The sequence below is a fragment of the Panthera onca genome, chromosome F2 (genome assembly GCF_046562875.1).
Source record: "Panthera onca isolate mPanOnc1 chromosome F2, mPanOnc1 haplotype 2, whole genome shotgun sequence".
In the NCBI taxonomy this organism is placed as follows: domain Eukaryota; kingdom Metazoa; phylum Chordata; class Mammalia; order Carnivora; family Felidae; genus Panthera; species Panthera onca.
In genome coordinates, this window is record NC_138356.1 from 13,205,235 (window position 1) to 13,225,291 (window position 20,057).

Genomic DNA, 20,057 nt, shown 5'->3' on the forward strand with positions numbered 1-20,057 from the left:
CACCTTTTTTCCCAGAAGTCATTAAAAAATTCAAACTAACAAAGGTTTTAGATTACACGATAGCAAGTACAGAAGTAAGTTTATATGTAAGAGAACAATATGATATCATCATGTTTTTAATATCAAGTCTGTTATAAAAGTCTTGATAAAGTAATGAAGGAAATTACTTAAAATTATAGGCTTGAGGCAAAAAAATTCTTTAATGATGCCTTAATAAAACTACTTACGACCAAAGGTGCAACGCAAACCAAAAAGCATTAGTAGCCGCAGTAACATATCTAGAAAATGTCATGCATCTTCAAGCATTAAACTTGATTCACTCAAGGCTAATTTGAAAAACAGAAAATACCTTTAGCCTTAGTTTTTCTCTTGGCTACCCCACCAGGTCCTTCTGTTGGTATTTACAAGATGAAAATAGGTTATAAACAGAAAATATTAAGGGAATTAAAAACTATCTTTAAAAACTAAGCAAATAAATATAGTCAAAATCAATGCCTCTATTAAACAAATTAAGTTAAACTTACCATTCAAAAAACATACTCCTTCAACATATATATATATATATGTATATATATATATATATATATACATATATATATATACACACACACACATACATATATATATACATTTCATACATAAAACCTTACTTTCACTATAGCAAAAATGCATTATAATCAGCCTGTAATTCAGTCAACTTCATGACTTATCTTGGACATGAAAGGATTTGGGGCTTCAGAAATACTTAATTTCCTCTGGAAATGGCATTTCCCTCTCTGGTGTGGCTGCACAGCCAGGGCCTTGTGCTTAGCATGACACACGAACAGACCAGGGAACTTTACTCTCCTACTCAATCATCACTGCCATGCAAAAAAAGGACAGCATATTTTGACAGGACTCTAATCATTGCTTTTTTTCCTCCAAAGTTTCAAACTTCCTTTATAAGAAATTACACAAGCAAGAATTACACTGTCATACTGGTGTATCCTTCTACTCTTCATTTTAAAATTTGCAATGCCTTTCTATTTCTTATCTTGGCAAATAAAAGCTGTGATAATAGGTTTACCCTCTAACAAACATCAATACTACATACCTCTCAGTACACTGTCATTCTAACCAGCCTGTATTCGGCATCCTGGGCAACTGATGTTCTCAGTTCTATCCCCCCATCACATAAATGCTATTTTATACTCATGTATCAGCAAACTTTCCAAGGTGGCATTCCAAGTTGCCAACACACTTCCTAGGCTTAGAGTGGGAGGTGTGGTGATTACCGGTAACCGCCAGTGGGGGCGGCACCATGCACGAACCGTCACTCAGCAGTGAAGGGCTACGGTTGTATAAGAAAAGCCCCCAAGCAGAACCTACTCTCTGTTTCTCAAAACCCTAATCACACTCCCATTTTCAGTATGAGATGTTTTCACTCCTATTCTGTTATACTGTTCAAATCACCCTCCATGCCTAAATTCCTTTCCTCTTTCTCTACCCATCACCATTTGCTTCCATCAAATGAAATAGTCCATTTGAGAATGGCAATTTATTTTGGTTGAAATGTTATTATCAACAGATGATAGCTATACTTGTGGTGAGCACAGCATAACATGCAGACTTGTCAAAACACTATGTTGTACATGTGATATCAATGTAATATTGTGTGTCAACTATGCTTCAGTTAAAATAAAAAAAAATATCATCATCATTATTCTGGGGGGAAAAGTATTAGTGTATGCCTTACTATTGACTACACATAAAAAGAAATGTAAATTAACTGTTCCATATGGCTATCTATATCTGTCCAATTACTTATACACATACAGAACCATAACTAATGTGTGTGTGTGTGTGTGTGTGTGTGTGTGAGAGAGAGAGAGAGAGAGAGAGAGGGAGAGGGAGAGGGAGAGGGAGAGGGAGAGGGAGAGGGAGAGGGAGAGGGAGACGGAGACGGAGACGGAGACGGAGGGAGGGAGGAGGAGGGGAGGCAATCATTTTTCACAGATAAAAGTTGACTCTTCTCTAAACTCTATTAAAAACAGCACACGATGGGGCGCCTGGGTGGCTTGGTCGGTTAAGCGTCCGACTTCAGCTCAGGTCATGATCTCATGGTCCGTGAGTTCGAGCCCCGCATCGGGCTCTGTGCTGACAGCTCAGAGCCTGGAGCCTGTTTCCGATTCTGTGTGTCTCCCTCTCTCTCTGCCCCTCCCCTGTTCATGTTCTGTCTCGCTCTGTCTCAAAAATAAATAAACGTTAAAAAAAATTAAAAAAAAAAAAAAAAAACAAAAAAACAGCACACGACCCTGTAATACTGAATGCCATCTTGGACCACTCCCGACTAAAGTTTATTTCAGAATGAAATAACAAACTTACACTTGTAATACCAACTTTTAAATGAGCATCATCCAATGTGCAAAAGAAATGAACATAAAACATCAAAATGCATGTTTAATGCTGTTCATGTCCCTCTCCTGACTCCTGCATGTTCTCTCAAATGCATGCCCAGATTTTCCTGTTAAAAAGCTGAGAGGGTTAAGAAGCAGACTCCCCAACTGCCCAACCCCACTGTTAATGATACAGTCAAAAGAGCTATATGGATAAAAAAGCTAGAGTTAATGTCTGACATTAATAAAATATTAGATTAGCATTAGATTAGTGAAACAGGAAAAAGTAATGGGTGCTTTATTTAAAACTTTTCCAGTTTGGGCACAAATCCTTAAAGTGATATATACAATGTGCAATGCACTATACAAAATGCCAAAGCATCAACTCTAGCTACCTTCTCTGAACTTAAAGTATAGTCGATAATTTTTCAATTATTTTTGACATGATAACGACTGAGCTAAGAATTTAAACCACAATTATCATATTCAGTCTCAGAAAGCAAGGGTTTAGGCATGAGAGAAAGCACAGCACCAAGAAAATACGATGCTAACAGAAGAGCCCTTACGAAAAGAAGAAATAAGAGAAGAGTCAAGAAAATGAAGGGTTCTTCAAGTCGAATGTGCAGCTTTAGGAAGGAAGGTATACACAAAGGTTTAGGATGAGGACATAACTTAATTATATTAGTTATTAAATGTTCCATAAGGTTCTTCAGATTACAGTTTTACAAGCAGAAGAGGTGATCACATTATAATGAGAAAACGTAGGTGGAAAAAAGGTGACCAAAAACTCAAGGTGCTTATCCCCCCCACCCCCCCACCCCCCCGCCGACCACCTTCTTCTCAGAAGAAAAATGATCATATGTGGACTTTCCTAAGGTTCCTAGGGAGCAGAAAGGATCAAGTATTTGTAAGATTTCAGTGTGTTTGAATGTTTGATGGCTAGTCCTCTAGTGTAAAGGAAAGGCATGCCTATAGGAAAGAGAAACGGACCTAGCAAGAGGGGAGAAATTATAATGAGGCCAGAAGATGCAGGGGTTGCTACAGGGAAAGAGTCAACTCTGGAAACCAGAAGACGCAACACCTGCAAAAATGACCAACGAGAAGAAACGATGAAGAAAATTGTGAGAATAAAGAAATGCTATAACATGTAGAGACATGAAGACAACAGAAGGCAAGACAAAGATGACCGTCTTGGTAAAGGGAAAGCAAATTCATCTTTACGGAAGAAAAACAGTGACTCCAGAAGATGGAAGAGCATGTGGAAGGTTCTGGATACCTACTAAAAGAGGAACTGTTGATGACAGTGAGCACCTCACATAGGCTCAGTTCAGGGAAATTTAGATAGACCTTTTTCCATAAATGACACGAAGCTCAGTGGTGAAGGGGTTAGTGGTGATCCAGGACGAGCATATAGAGTGGGGGAAAAAAAAAACAAAACACCTTTGGAAACATTACAGAAGTGGCTCCAGAGAAAACCACAGGCAAGTACATAAGACTTTGTTTTTAAATAATTCCTAAGTATAGACAGAATTACATTCTTATTTGTAACTGTGGTTGATGTGGACTCCCTTTAGCATCAAAACATCAACAAGCATGCCCTATTTTTCTTCTTTTCTCTCCTTACTACCATAGCCAATAACCAAGGACAAAAAAAAAAAAAAAAAGGAACAATTTTATCAATCAATCAAATTCATGACAATATAACTCCTTTAAAAAAGTTTCCAAGTAGTATAAAGAAAATTCTATCAATTGGAGCCTGAAAAGGAAGCATTCTGGTATTCTCATTCTGGTAACTCATTTGGATGAAAATTGGTTTTGTTGATAGAATACATTCCAAATGAAAGCAGTCATCAAAAAAGCATCAGGATGTGGTTGTAGTCAAAGAAAATGGCAAAGAATAAATAATCACCATGTTCTTTACTTCCTTTTGCCTTTACGGTTACTGTGATGTTTTCTTTTTAATCTTTTTTAACGTTTATTTATTTTTGAGAGAGAGAGAGAGAGACAAAGCACAAGCGGGGGAGGGGCAGAGAGAGAAGGAGACACAGAATCTGAAGTAGGCTCCAGGCTCTGAGCTGTCAGCGCAGAACCTGATGCAGGGCATGAACTCAGAGACTGCGAGATCATGACCTGAGCTGAAGTCAGACACTTAACTGACTGAGCTACCCAGGCGCTCCTAAAAGTCTGACGGTTTTCAAGGTAATTACTGTAAATAGCTCTGTTAACTATTTGAGAATTTTTGAACAGAAAGTTTTGAAAAGCAGGTCTTATGTTCTTTCCTTAGAACATGAGTTGCCTAAAAGTAATTAATGTTATTTTGGCAACTGCCTCAGAGCCACTATCCCACACACATTTTCAAGATGAAATGTTCTGTATCAAATTAACATGCTGAATCATTAAGCCAATGGTTGGTTCCACCACATGCAACAGACATAATTTTAGAAGACTGGCTCCATTACAGAAACCCAAGTAGCTACTACAGGCTTTTGGAGACATGGCCATACACTTGGTAGGCTGAGAATCGCTTTGTACTTGGGTCTCTTCAGCCACTCCCACAGCCCCTGGTGAGACCTGTGAATCACCCTGAGCTTTAGTTTTTCATCTTCCTCCTCCCCATACCAAAACATCACAATTTATTTCAACGCTGACCACAGAGAGAGAGAGAGGAAAAAAAAAAAAAAAAAAAAAAAGGGCCCAAATGCCTAAGTTCTCTGAGCTATGCAGACTGTTGCTCTAGAATGGATGCCTACCTAGTTCAGCTAATGCCAGGACACTACACCAATTTCTTTTCTATTTTCAAATAGATGTCGTAACAGTATTATCACAGGCATTTTTGAAAAAAGCAAGCTACAAACCTTCCAACGCTCTGTGTTAAGCGGGGAAGGGAAGATCAGAACAGAAGAGAACGGAATGACTAAAAGTTTAGGAAGGGATTATATCCAGAGACAGAAAGTCTGAATGAAGATGCAAACTCAAAACCAAACTTATGGGAAAGCTCACCTTAGACCTCAGTTAGCACAGGTTTACTGTATGGAATTCAAAATGGCACTTCTCTTGGGGGAAAAAAAGAGTCCAATAATCTTTTCACTTATTTAAGCTGGCTTCGGAAAAAGAAAAAAAAAAAACAAAAAAAAAAACACCTCAGTATTTCGTTATGCAATGTGTAACTCTTGAGGTTATCACTCATCAAGACTAATAACCCCAGTAAATATTTAATAAATGTCATACATTGGGTTCAGCTTTGAAGAGGGATTCAAACGAAGCCTACGACCTGGTTCCTAACTTTAAGGAGCTCACAATCTAGTTAATATCTATTCCTATGTATTACTTGGTTATGCAACTAACAACAAGTATCAGAGGCACAGAATTTGGCATACAATTCTATCAGTCGACTTGTATAATAAAGTCTGAGTCAGTGAATTTCATGAAAATGCTCCAAATATGCGTTGTAATCAAAGAAAATTCCACAGCCCAAATCACAGAGAACTATTTATTTCACAGACCAGGATCTCATTTAGAAAGGATCATGAATATCAATCACCAAAAGGCGCAACTACCAAGTGATCACTCAAATTAAGAATAACTGCCAATGCCTTTAGCTGCTTTTGAGAATTCTCCAAAGCTTTATCAGGGTAGAAAGGAAACATTGTATTCAAACTGTAAGTAAGTACGTACACACCAGAACTCAAGCAGAGAAGTTTTGCTTACATGTCTGGATACAGCTCTATGAGGCAGGTGGGTAATTCCTAGAATAAAGAATCGAGTACAAGATGAAAAAGCACCACCACCCAGCATTCCATTATGTCTGGGGCATCTACCTGATTCTCCCAGGCAGGCAGCTGGCAGCTAGGCTTTAGGGATTTAACAAGACCAGCACCCACAAGATAGTTCTCCAACTGCCTTACGCCCCACCACTCACGTCCCAGAGAAAACTGGGACTGAAAGAAGCTACAATGCAGAAACGAAACCCCCAGAGTGCCACTGCTTGGTTTTTAAGCCAAACACCAGAGAACCCGACTCTGCAGTTCTAAGGACACAAGGCTACATCTGAACACAGAGCACATTCCGCGACGTTCCTCTGGTTGTTCGAACTGAGAAAAACAGAGTACATACAATACAACTTAAAATTGCATGACTACAAATAAAGATTCCAATGTACAGAATACAATTTTGCCTTTTTAAGTAAGTCCCTAAGCTTAAAACACATAAAGCTAGGAAAATATTTATACTATGAATTAAAAAATTATACAATAAATCCTTAGAAAAATTAAAATTTATAACAAATACAATACAAAAAATTTAAGTGAAGTAATTTTGATCAGCTTCAAAATACGCTACACTTGTTTTGCAAACAACTTTATTTTTTCTCACCAAAACAAGCCTTAGCCACAAGTTGAAGGAAGTCACAGAAGTCAGGGGTTCGCCAGCTCCCTAGGTTTTACCTTGATCAGAGACTTTTCAAAAGGGGTGACTAGACAGGGTACTGGAAAAATAGAAAATTATTACCTCACTTATTTTTCACTTACAAAGATAAAGCATAATTAATTTCTGTACATAAAACGTGCATTAGTATCATTATCATGGCACAAAAAAAAAAAAAAAAAAAAAGAGCCTGATGAGAAATTAATGATTCCAAACATTTTTAACACACAAATTTAATTAATTTACTTCTCAAACTAATCACACATCTTCTAGAGTTAGTAGTAATGAACACTGAAACATGACTGCTCTAAAAAATACATCTTAGATGTCTGGCTACATGAATTTCATTGAGCATGAGGCATAAGATTATTTCGAATTTAAACCTAATGAACTTTGACATTTCACAGTACTCAAATCCGAAGTGGAAGACACAATCAAAATGGACAAAGACTGCGTAAACTTTCAAAAAGAACATTATTAAGATCACACTCGTGTGTTCCAGGATATTAACATTTCAAAATCAGAAAATTTCCACTGTCAGAACCATTAACAAAATCATATTCCCTGAATAATTAGGGAAGGACAGACTAGAGTTTTAATAGCCACGTAAGCTTCAGGAGATCACTGTCCCATGTACAACATGCACATCCACATGCAAAAGTAGCCTTAAAATAATGCTTTTTAAGATTAGCAAGTTGCAGTTTTTTTCTGACACATGTGAGTGGTGGGTAAAGGGGAAGCTGATGTGCTTCCTGTGTTCTGATTTCATACTTTTACGTTCAGGCCATTGCTGAGCTGAGCTGCATACTTATAAATACCTAAATAGCCTCCAACTGTGATTTCCAGCTGAGAAACCAAATTTGTCACATTCCCCTCTGGAAAAAAAATGGGTGACTTATCTATCTTACCAAAAGCAATTTGGTTAAATACAAAAAAAAAAAAAAAAAAAGGAATGAATATTTGAAAAGGAGAAATTACTATAGCTACATAAAGGTTCAAAAATAGAAACATATTCAAATTTTAAGCTCAATGAGTAATCAAAGCTAAGTTTCACAGAGAGCTAAGCTCAAAGAGATTTAAACACATTGAAACACCACTCCCTAAAAGGTAACAGAAACCAGAGGTCCTAATCGCTTTCAAGCAGTAAGGATACACATAAAGTCTCATTTTATGAAATGCAGCTCATATACAATTAATACAATTGCTTTTACTATTACTGAAGCAAATTCATTTTAAATAAACTGATTCAAAAATGTTTTCAAGATTTTCTAATGGCAAAAAAAATCATTCTCCTGAAAAGAATGACCACTTTAGTAAATTTAATTTATAAATCTAAAAATCATATCTTACCTAAGCTGAAGTTGATAGTCACTTAATAAGGAAATACAGGGAAAAAAATGGAAAAAGACTTATTTAGGATGAATAGTTTTAATATGTACAACATTATTTAAGATACATATTCACATTTTCCCTCTTGTGTGGTAATATGCCTACTTAAAAAAAATACAAATTTCTTTCTCTGGATGTAATTTGGAAATAAAATTAAAAATAAATTTTGCTTTTGTACAGAAATATTCAGACATACTGCTATCTGAATACAGTAATTTCACTACCCTAAGGCAAAAACATGGGCTTATTTTCAAATTATTTTAAAAGCACCGTTAATACAGAATTTTACACTGAAATTTGTATTATCCTATCTGACAAATCAGTTCACCTAAACAAATTACAATAAAGAAAATCAGCTTTTTAAAGAACCATCACTTTACGCACCAGTCATATTAAAGAACAGAGAAGCATTTAATGTATGAATCATGCCAGAAACATTTTGATAATCAAGTGAATTATAATCATCTCCATTAATAGTGTGTTAGAAAGACAAGCATCAAGGGTTAATCACAACACAATTTGCCATTAAGCCTTCTCAATTTAGTTCAGTGAATACATAAGTTGCAACAAAACGATACAGAAACCAATTATACCACCAAGAACAACATCGTCAACGCGCTTTGTAGACTACTACAAGAACGAGGGGTGCCACTTTCTCGTCTAGAGGTGGGGGAGCCGAGCAAGGGACTAGCTAGGAGCTGTACTGGGGAGAGAGATCACGTGGTTGCCTTTTACTGTTTGATCACAGCTGCCCCACTGCGCGTTAAGCCCTGGGTGAGCAAAGGAAAGAAAGAAACAGGAGACTGCTTCGGGTTTTCATAAGCCAATGACTTCAGTCCCTGAATCAAAGTTACTGGTTATGTAAATCCAAAATGACACAAGTCTTGCCCTGAACCCCTTCGTTCTGTGACGTACCATCAACACCATCTGCGGTTTCGCTTTCTTCTTCTTCTTCTTCTAGCATTTCAAAAGGAGTCATTATATCATAGAGAAATGAGAGGAAACCATAAAACCAATCTGAACTCTCCTCTGCTAAAATATTAAGGACTTCCTCAAGAGAATCAATATTTTCATTACTGCCATCTTTGGTCAGGCCTACATAAGAATAAAGGAAGAGAGAAAGAGAAAATAAGGAGAGCAGTTAGGTGGAAAAAAGAAGTTGAGGAAGAGCGATCTCAAAAAGGATGTGCATCATGGTCACAGAAGTTTATGGAAAAGGTATTTTGGAAACTAAAGAGGCTGATTAAGATGCACACCTTACAATCAACTCTCAATCATATGTACCACAGGAAAGGTCCAATTCGACCAGTCCTCGCCATTCCTACCAGCCCCTAACCAGGTTTGCCTTTGTCTCAGTAGAGAATCTAGAGCCCCAAAACACAAAATTGCATCAGCCAAAATCAATTGATTAATGTCAGTGGAAGAACGAATGAAAGTACTATGAGGGTAAAAAGATAGATACTTCTGACCAACCTCCACATTTGCTGAGTTACCAACCAGATATTATCGAGAGTTGATTATACAAGCACTTACATATATCGGTACATATTCATTAGAAGAAAATAAAAAGGTTCATTTCCTCACACTTTTCCCCTTGGACCCAGAGTTAACTTTAGAAACTCTGGAATTACATGACTCCCAAGATTACTGTCGATAGCATCCACGGATAGACATGTAAATGTATTCAAATTATATCAGATAATCAACTTGAAGTTTAACACAGTAAGATGTTAGCTGTAATTTACAGTGTTCTGGCTACTGACTCATGGTCCTGTAATTCTGACCAAGGGTAAGAGTCAGTTATTAATAATAATTCACTCTGCTTACCAATATTAAATTTGATTCAGGTCCCAGTCAGTCATTTGCTAATAGGAATAGTCCAAGGTTCTCTTTCCATACGCCTAAGAAATAAGCTTCTACTGCAAAGACCCTGGCTCTTGTTTTTGTTGTTGTTGTTGTTTAGACCCTGGCTCCTGTTTTTGTTGTTGTTGTTGTTTTGTTCCGTTTAAGTATTAGTCCCAAAACAGGCCATCGAAATGGAAAGAAAGCAAAGTATATATTTATATCATAGGTTTTTCCTGTGAAGAACTGGCTTTGGGTAAGAAACATCTCTGGACCCAGTAAATATAAAAATCCACCAATACTGCCAAGCCATATATAACAAAACCCATACTTGTGAAGAAGAAAAAAAAAACACAGGGTAAAGGGCTTTGGCTGTAAAAAATGTGAACATCCATGACTTTGGAGCTTTTCAGATTCTAACCACCTCATTGAGTAGGTCAGGCTTGGACAACTCAAACTTTCTCCATGTGGCATAACCGCCAGCAATCAATATTGGCAGCTAAGCCACAACAATAAGACACCTAGTATAAATATTAAAGTATACAGTGTATTTCCCCCACTCTGGTCCACAGAAGAGCTACATCATATCATTCTTTGTGTATGGGGGGTAGGAGAAAACAAATTGCAGTATTCTGGTATTTAAACTACTCGTTGGTACAACTAGAATGTTTTCCACTGAACTTAACAGTTGACAAGGGCTATGAACCGAGGAGGTCTGTATTTCCCATTCAAATCTCTGTGGGAGTAACATTGTTTCTTCTTCCTGCCTTGAAACACTATAGCTGTATATTCACAAGAATCATGTTTCTTTTTCTCCATTTTCAAATACTAGTACTTCCAAGTATCAAATATAAATTATAAAACTTTACTACCCTTCAGTATGACAGGCTGAAGTGTTCAACAAATATGCAGAAGTATCTGGACAAAACTATGACTCAAGTATGCAACCTTCCTGCGGTTCTTAAGACAAAAATACTACTTCAAGGAGAAAAAGGGAAATATTCTGGGGATATAATTCCTCAGCCTCTGAGAGCAGGCCTGAACCCAAGGGCGGAGGCGAATGCCTTGGAGTGGACAAGATCCAGTTCACTCATGGATGCATCCGGTCTACAAAAGCTTATCCAGGCTCTAGAATTGTTGACGGTGTTCCTTTTTGTTCTCCAGCTATGCCTGATGTGGTGCCAGCTAGGTGCTAGTCACGGACAAAAGGACAATCGCGTAATCCTTAGATTGTGTTGCTCTACGATGATGCTACTCTAGGCATTTAGTCCTTGGATCACTTTCCTGTTAATTTTATTCAGGAAACAAGTTTTCAAAGAACACAATGTCCAACAATGTAGTTTTCAATAATCCAAACCATTATCAAAGGTACGTTATTTGAAGTAATTTGGCCACAGAAGTAGGAAGTATGTAAACAGGCTGAATATTTTCGAAGTATATCATAAGGGCCATGGCCAGAAACAATGAAGTGAAATTAATGATGGCTGTTCAGAATATCTTGATTTACCCACACATATTTCATTCTCTCTTTATATTCCACAAGAAAAACCAAATCTTAAAATGTGAAATGTAAATATGAATGGGTACATTTCCTCAAATTGATAACATTTAGATACACGCAGATTTAAGAGTGCAGAAAGAAATACTTATGAAAGAAAGGCCAACCCTACGAAAGTTCAGCATATCTCAACTGTTACTATATCTACAAGCCAAGCTCTCCCTTATCTCCAGCTTCCTACCTACGTCTGTCCCTCTGGTTTCCCTGTGCCTTAATCCAAAGCCCATACCTTGAGCAGTCTCTCCAGTGAGAATGTACCCAACAAGTCTGGTTTATTTTGGGATACACACTCACTGAATTTGCTCCCCCCACCCCAATACCTTTCCCTGAACATACAGAGCCCATTAATGACTCCGTAACCAAAGAATTCACCAGGCTCTCGTTTTCAAACGACCTGCCAGTAACAGAGGTACAACTAAGCTACGATAACCTCACCAACTAAAAAAGAACTTTGCTAGAAAATTCAATTCCACTCAAGCTTGTATTTCAGGCAGAGAATTCAATCACTACAGAAATAGGGTCCGAGGACATAAGTGAGCCAGACTGCTCACTTCTGGTTTGTTTCAGCTAACTGTGAAGCCACAGGCTAACTGTGAATTAGGACATTTATATGGTAAGATAGTTTATCTTAGCCTTTGTGCATTTAATAGTCAAATGACCAAAATGAATGCTGAGATTCACCAAATTTGGTTCTACCTCCAAATATACAATTTTTATAAAAGGAACAAGTTATAATTTGCCCATACCACATATATGTCTATTGTAAATGGCAATGTTCTAAGTTACAATGAATTAACCTCTTAATGGTTGCTTAAAAACATTACAGGAAATAAACTCTTGCAAACTAAAATACTAAAAATCAAGTTATTAATGTATTTGCTATGGAAATCAGTGTGTTCTATAGGCGAAATAATATATTTTAATATTTAATAGTTGATATTCCCTGACAAACCACATAGCTGATTTCCAGCCCTCCCCCCAAAAAACCCAACGAAATGTAGCAGATGGAAGTAATATTATCTCTAAAAATGAGGAAACATGGCCCACATGAAGTTATCTTTAAAATGAAAAAGCTTCACTACTCAGAACCCATCGTTTAAAGTAATATAATGGAATAATAAACCATTTATAGGCAAGCAAATTAGCATCATTCCAATATGTTAAATTCTATATATTTTACTTCTTTTACATGTCCTGGATTATAGTCTTCTGAGGATTTACCATATTCATAGAAAAATTTAGATATGTAATAACAAAATAATAGAAAATTCCATTAAGGTTAAGACAGAGAAAAAACTTCACGGATAGTAAGCTTCCACTGGCAAGCAGCAAACCTAATTCTTACTGAGCAGTAATAAGCAAACATAAACTAAGGTCAAAATTAGGAAGCTAAATTACACTTAATCACAACTATACCTTTTTTTTTTTTTCATATTTAGAAGTTACTGTTTTATAAGGAAGTTAAGATTGACCATTGGTTATAAATGTGATATCCTCTCATTTTTTTTCATATCCACAAAATAGACACAAAACTGTGTGTCTAAGATGAATTTCTTTGCACTAATACTCTGGCAAACATAGTGTACAATACCATGTCTTATTTGAAATTTTTCTAAATAATTTAGTATATAAAATTTTAATACATGTAACACTACATAGTAAAGCAAAGGAGGCAATGCTGTTTCACAAGCAAAAACACACATCTCACCAGGCCAGATTATATAAAATATTAAAATCAGCACCATCCTTTCTAGGAAGGCAGCATTTTAAAACAAATGAGGGGGGGCGCCTGGGTGGCTCAGTCAGTTAAGCGTCCGACTTCAGCTCAGGTCACGATCTCGCGGTCTGTGAGTTCAAGCCCCGCGTCGGGCTCTGGGCTGATGGCCCAGAGCCTGGAGCCTGCTTCTGATTCTGTGTCTCCCTCTCTCTCTGCCCCTCCCCCGTTCATGCTCTGTCTCTCTCTGTCTCAAAAATAAATAAACATTTAAAAAAATTAAAAAAAAATAAAACAAATGAGGGAATATCACATATTTATATATTACAAGAAATATCTCAATGATAAAAGACAGGTAATTCTAGAGACAGAAAGAGAAAGTTTCAAGATTTCTAAAATAAAGAAACCCAGCCAAAAACTACTGGTTCATATTTTAATGTTACCTTTAAAATATGCATAGGACACTTTAAAATGTTTAGTACCACTATTTTATTTCAAAATGAATTTATGTAAGCCTTTAGAAACTTACATTTTCAAATGGAAGTGAATTATGTCAACTGATGATAATGAATGGCTATAATTACCATATCTGAAAACAGGCTAGGATGTTATCTATATGCTCAAATATTAAGTTCAGAATATGAAGTGCTTTAAATCTGAAAATAGATATGAAATTATTATGCTTATAAAAACATTACGTGCAAGAGCTATACACTTATCCACTTATAAAAGTAAATTGAAACGTAAGTCCATGGAAAAACAATTAAGCCATCAACACATCAGTAAGAATGAAATATACAATTAAATTGGGAAAATATCTTCCATAAAATGTGTACGACTGACATAGACATTATTAAGGCAAACATATTGTTTTGTTTCCAGCAAAAAGTAAAGAATCTACTTGCCTAATAAAACTTTGGCATCATCCACATCAAAATCTCCATCACCATCAGCATCATAGACTCCCAGTTTTCCTGCAAAGGGGAGGAAAAGATGGATGGGAAGAAAGGAGAAAAGTTTGATAAGGTATTACCACTTACTGCAGGCCTGAACATTAGCCATAAATGTTACCGATCAATGCAATTCTTTGCTCTCTGAATCCTGAAAATCCTGAAGATCCTAACTGAACACCCTACCTACAAGTAACTGACAGGCAATTCTCTTACAGATTCAGGAACTGTTTGGCTAACAATCTAAGAAATATAACTGAGATAAAATATTTTCTTTAAAGTTTTAATGGTGTCTGATTTAATCCTTTCAGAAGAATTTTATTACGCTACTAAAAAATATTTTAGGTAAAATTTTCAACATATATAAGAAACATTCTTGAGGTGTTTCTAACATGAAATTTAATGCATCTAAAGTAGGAAAGTTCCTACCACCATCAATATTCAAAACAAAAGGAACACCCGCCAAACGTCAAATAAAGACTAAATATAATTAATATTTATTAATATCAAGTATAAATACTGAAAATAAGAGGGCAATTAATTTTATATTTTATAAAATAATGATTTACAACAGAAATATCATGACTCAACCTTAAAGACTTCTGAAATAAAGTATGTAAAACTGGCTTTCTGAAATTCAAAGGAAAACTTAATTATCTCACCTAAAACTTAATTAGCACAGCTATCTATTAAAGAAAAAAAAAAAAGGATTAAACCACAACTTGAGAAGACAACAGAACCAGAGCCTTTCCTCTTCAAGCAGAATAAATATATATCTTAAGGCTTTATTATCTAGGAGCACTGCTATGCTTAGCACTTCAAATATGAGCCGGATACATTCAACCCTAAAAAACGTCCTAAAATCAACATGATTTATAACCCATTATAGGATAATGGCTGTGAAGAGACATAACGTACGGAAATATTTTAAACAACAATCACAAATACAGCATTAGTACTAAAACATCAGTTTGTAGTACTGTTACCTCTTTAATAAAAAGTAAATTAAAACATTGCGTAAGAGCAGGCAGAACTTTTGGAGGAAAGTAGATGTGATCAATCTTTACCCTCCCAGAGCCCTCGTTCTACTTAGGGAACTAGTTAACTTGTTATGTAAAAGTCTGGTTTAGAAAACATATTAGAAATGATGGTGGTGATAATAATAATAATAGTAATAATAGTGATGGACAGATAAGGCAGTATCGTTTCCATTACTAAGAAAATAGAAAGCACTGGTCTGCACGTTGAGGCAATCTACAGCACAGAGCTCAAGTAACATTAAAAAGACAAAATATCAGGGCGCCTGGGTGGCTCAGTCGGTTGGGCGTCCGACTTCAGCTCGGGTCATGATCTCATGGACTGTGGGTTCGAGCGATCTGTGCTGACAGCTCAGAGACGGAGCCTGCTTCGGATTCTGTTTCCCTCTCTCTCTTCTCCTCCCCCCTTGTGTTCTATCAAAAATAAATAAACATTAACAAAAAAAAAAGACAGAAAATACCATACTTTCTGACAAACTTAAAGGGGGAAATTGGTCCTACCACTTATATTCTCTGATGCATGTGACAACTAAGTTAATAAAATAAGGATGATGTTTTAGAGATATCACAAGTAGACTTAAAATGCATCTCCAAAGGCCTACCTTGAAGTACCTCTGATAAGTTATAACGGAAGTCCTTTGCTTTGGCTGCATGCATGTAAAAACATGAAAATTGTTACTTGCTCTTAAATGTATAATAATTTTAAATCTCTTCTTTTGTTTAATAGATGTTCCCTAGCAATATACCATAGTACGTCAACAAAAGCACAGATGTACTCAGCAGTTTGTCTTCAAACTAAAATTCTTCCTCTATTACTCTCATAGTCTATCCAGAGACACTCTGCTTTAACCACAATGAAGAGCTTCAACCAAAGGGAGATTACACATAAGCATGTTTTGCCTTTTCTCCCCCAGAAAGATGGCTATAATCTAACATCTAAAGCAGAAGGCTTTATGGAAGAGAGGGGATTTTCTATACAACCTGCTACATATAGAACAGCACGGGTTTTGTTTTCAGTGACACGGTCCACATTTTTCACTGGATTATTAAAGAGGAAGACCACTTACAATAACCAAAAAGTGGAAACAACCCAAAGGTCCATCACAGATGACTGGATAAGCAAAATGTGGTGTGTTTCCATACAATGGAATACTATTCAGCCATAAAATGGAGTAAGTAGTGAACCTTGAAAACAGTATGCTGAATGCAAAATGTAGGATTGTATATGAAATATCAAGAATAAGCAAATCACAGATGCAGAAAGTATACTAGTAACCTGTACATTGCCAGTAAACTGTACATTTTCACATATCAACAATATTGAATTTTATGTTATATAAATTTTATCTCAATTTAAAAAAAGACTTCATGAGGCAGAAAAAAAAACAAGGAATATGACTCTACAAATGGTAATGAATCGTTAATGTAAAAAGTCATGAACAACTGCAGTGATTATTGGGAGAGAAAAGGAAAAATCAGGAGAAAGGAAGACAACTATCTGAAATAATATGACAACTGCAACAGCAGACAGACAGTACCTAACACACGCACACCTACACACACATGCACACCCCTATCCCAACACCTACACGCACATGCACACACACCAATCTCAGCACCTACACACACACACGCATCCCTATCCCAGCACCTATACAGCACAGACACACCTTTATGGAAACACCTACACATACAGACACACCCCACCTCACCACCTACACACACACACGCACCCTTATCCCAACACTTACACAGACACACCCCCATCCCAACACCTACACACATACCTCTATCCCCTATCCCAATACCTACACATACATACCTTTATCCCAATACCTACATACATATACACACTCCTATCCCAACACCTACACACACATACAACCCATCCCAGCACCAATACATACACACGCACGCATGCGCGCGCGCGCGCGCGCGCGCACACACACACACACACACACACACACACACATTCATTCCAAAAAGAAGAAGGGGTATACTTCAAAATGCTTTCTAAGGAAGGGTCTTGCAAATTGGGTCTTGAAATAAATTCAGTGGCTCATGAATACTTAAAACTCCTAACACGATGAATAAAAATGAGAGTACTCCATTTCCTAAGAGTTAAGTGCTATTTGATAAAACTTTTGTGTGATATACATACAGTATAAAGCCTTTTTTTTTTAACTGCAGCTCATGTTCAAAGAAGCTGAAAAGTCATTACTCCCAGGTAACCCTGCTAACATCCCCTTGTATTTCCACCCTGTTGAGAACAAGTGAAAGCCTACAGAAATTAAGAGTATGCCCCCAAATAATGACAAATCTTTAAGATTACTAAAGAATGTCTTTTATGCTTTTACAAATTCACAAAAGAAATGATACCAAAATTCTTACCTAAAACTTCCTCATAATCAACAAGATCAAACCAGACGACAGCTACTGATGTCCAGACTCCCAGCAACGCAATGACCATAAACCATGTGAAAAATGAACTTCCAGAAAGTCCTCCTTTCCTCCCATTTTTATGTCCTCCATGCTTTGTATCTGTTTAAAAATAAAACAGATGAACAATGTCATTATACAAGATGACACTTTATTAAACACCTCTTTTTCCTGAATTATTTCTCCAGTAATTTTAAAGTGTTTACATTGGTAAATCATTTCAAAAACAGTTTTCACTCAAATTCTCAGAACATGTTATGTAAAATGAAGATTTTGAAACAGAAAAGATTCTGTTTAGACCCAACACTACATATGTAAAACTTTGACTTAGAAGTAATGAAAGAAATAAACTACTCGTTGGCTAACAATTTTTTAAAAATAAAATGTGATATAACATGTGTATTATATTATATGCAATACATATGATATGTATACCTTCCAAGTTCTTTACCCAAACCACCTAAATATAACCTCCCCTAAAGTTCAGTGCCTATCAACGATTTAATGAAATCCTATAGAAATGTAGCCAAATCCTTTTCTCTGACCCACTTAGTGTCTGTAGAATCTTAAAACGCCTCTTAATGGTCACAGAAAATATCTCCCCCCACAATGGCTCCATATTCTTATCCAGAGAAGGACAGAAGAAGGAACAAGACTATTTAGAGCAAAGAGAGGTCAAGGAAGAAGGGAAGCAAAATAGCACAATTAGTCCCCCTCTGTGACAAGATCCACTGGGGTCTAAGGAAGCAGGAAAAGGCTCATCATGCACAATCCAATCGGTCTCAATGCAGGAAACAGCTTTGTCAACTCTGTCCGCTGAGTGTCATGTATCACATCTCGTGTGTTAAATACACCTTCTCTTCTGGAAATATTCTTACAGCCCAAAGTAAACAAACAAACAAAACATGACAGTCAAGTGACACTGTGAGAAAATGGACAGCACTGTCCTTGAAAGAAAGGACCACGGTATTCAAATTTCTCTTACAAAGGAACATAGTAAGTACTATTAAAAGGATAGGTCGTATTCCCATATGCCCTTGAGAAAAGGAAAAGGTCAACCAGGTAGTAGAGCAGGACACTGTCTTCTCTCTGTGGAACGCGGGTCATACATTTTAAAGGGCTTCCACGCGCACAACTGCATGTGACTCTCACAGAGGTCTTGTCAGTGTATCTCGAGAGGGCATTTCTGGATGTCTGTAAAGAACAATTCTTTATCCTGTGCAATTGTGCCTCACACTGCTGGGCAGCTGGCATCCCTGGTTTCCTTGGGTCCCAAAGGTAAGGAGCTCCCGGTGATTATGACAAACAAAAGCACCGCCAATGACCCTACAAGGGTGATGCCTGGTTCAGAACCACTGCGGGTAAGGACAGGAATAATCAACGCTGTTTTATAGAAAAAAGTTCAAATGATTCACCAGGACAAGTTGGGTAGAGCTAGGAATTAAATCTGACTTCCACGGTCCTGAGTTCCTTGATCCATACGGGTGAACCAAATTACAGGATTTCAAAAAAAACAAAAAAACAAACAAACAAACAAAAAAACGCACTAGCTCTAATCTAGAACCTGCTTTCTGATTCCTAAATCCAACTCTCATTAAAGAATGCTGGTAGTAGTTTTCCAATGGCTCACATCAAGAATATACTGCCAAATCTTCTAGAAGAAAAAAAACGAAATGAAAATCTTATTAAAAGGATAATTTTTTTTAAATAAACCACTAGATCAACTTTTCAAAAGGGGCCACAAAAACTAAATCAGTCTGAGAAAGTGAGAGTGTATATATGTATACACACTCAAATACATATATTTTTTCTAGATATCCATATTTAATTATGTAAAATTATGACTAAATAAGACAAATGTAATTCTTAAAAAAAAAGTCAATTTTCTTTTCTTATGTTAACATTAGGACCAGATTTATAATCATATGGTGAATTCACAAAAGAATACTTACCAAATAACATATGGCCATCTACTATTTCTTATATGATTATTAAAAGTCTCCTAAAGGCTGGCTATCTAAAAACATAATGTATACTTTTTCAAATTCTCTCCGGGCATAGATTATAATGTTACATATTAAATGCACTTAAAACAGGCTTTCCTGTTTCATTACCTGAACACAGCCATGGGAGGGGGAGACTGGGTGAAAACTTCAGAAACGTTGGTGGGTGAAAATGATGATTTCTGATATTACTGAACAATATAGAGCATCACTAAAGTTTTAAAAAGTAAGAGAAAAAAGTGAGGACAGAGGAGTAGCATAGATACACCAGCAGTGTTGTGTGTTTATTAAACTCCTATACATATGAAGACTTTTCAAAAAAAAAATT

The 20,057-nt window shown here is 36.5% G+C and overlaps 1 protein-coding gene across 11 annotated transcripts in view; it reads right to left on the bottom strand.

The window, feature by feature from the left end:
- ASPH (aspartate beta-hydroxylase) overlaps nt 1-20,057 on the bottom strand; it is a 222,074-nt gene that overhangs the window by 164,005 nt on the left and 38,012 nt on the right. For 4 of the 11 annotated variants that reach the window (XM_060610597.2, XM_060610601.2, XM_060610598.2 and 1 more), the window contains exons 2-4: nt 17,679-17,828; nt 15,890-15,934; nt 14,206-14,274 (exon numbers count right to left, since the gene is read on the bottom strand). In XM_060610597.2, coding sequence (XP_060466580.1) covers nt 14,206-14,274; nt 15,890-15,934; nt 17,679-17,828 — 264 coding nt within the window. Of the gene's footprint in view, nt 1-349; nt 392-7,739; nt 9,282-14,205; nt 14,275-15,889; nt 15,935-17,678; nt 17,829-20,057 lie in introns of those variants that run through there. The other 7 variants (XM_060610603.2, XM_060610599.2, XM_060610604.2 and 4 more) reach the window with 4 other exon arrangements.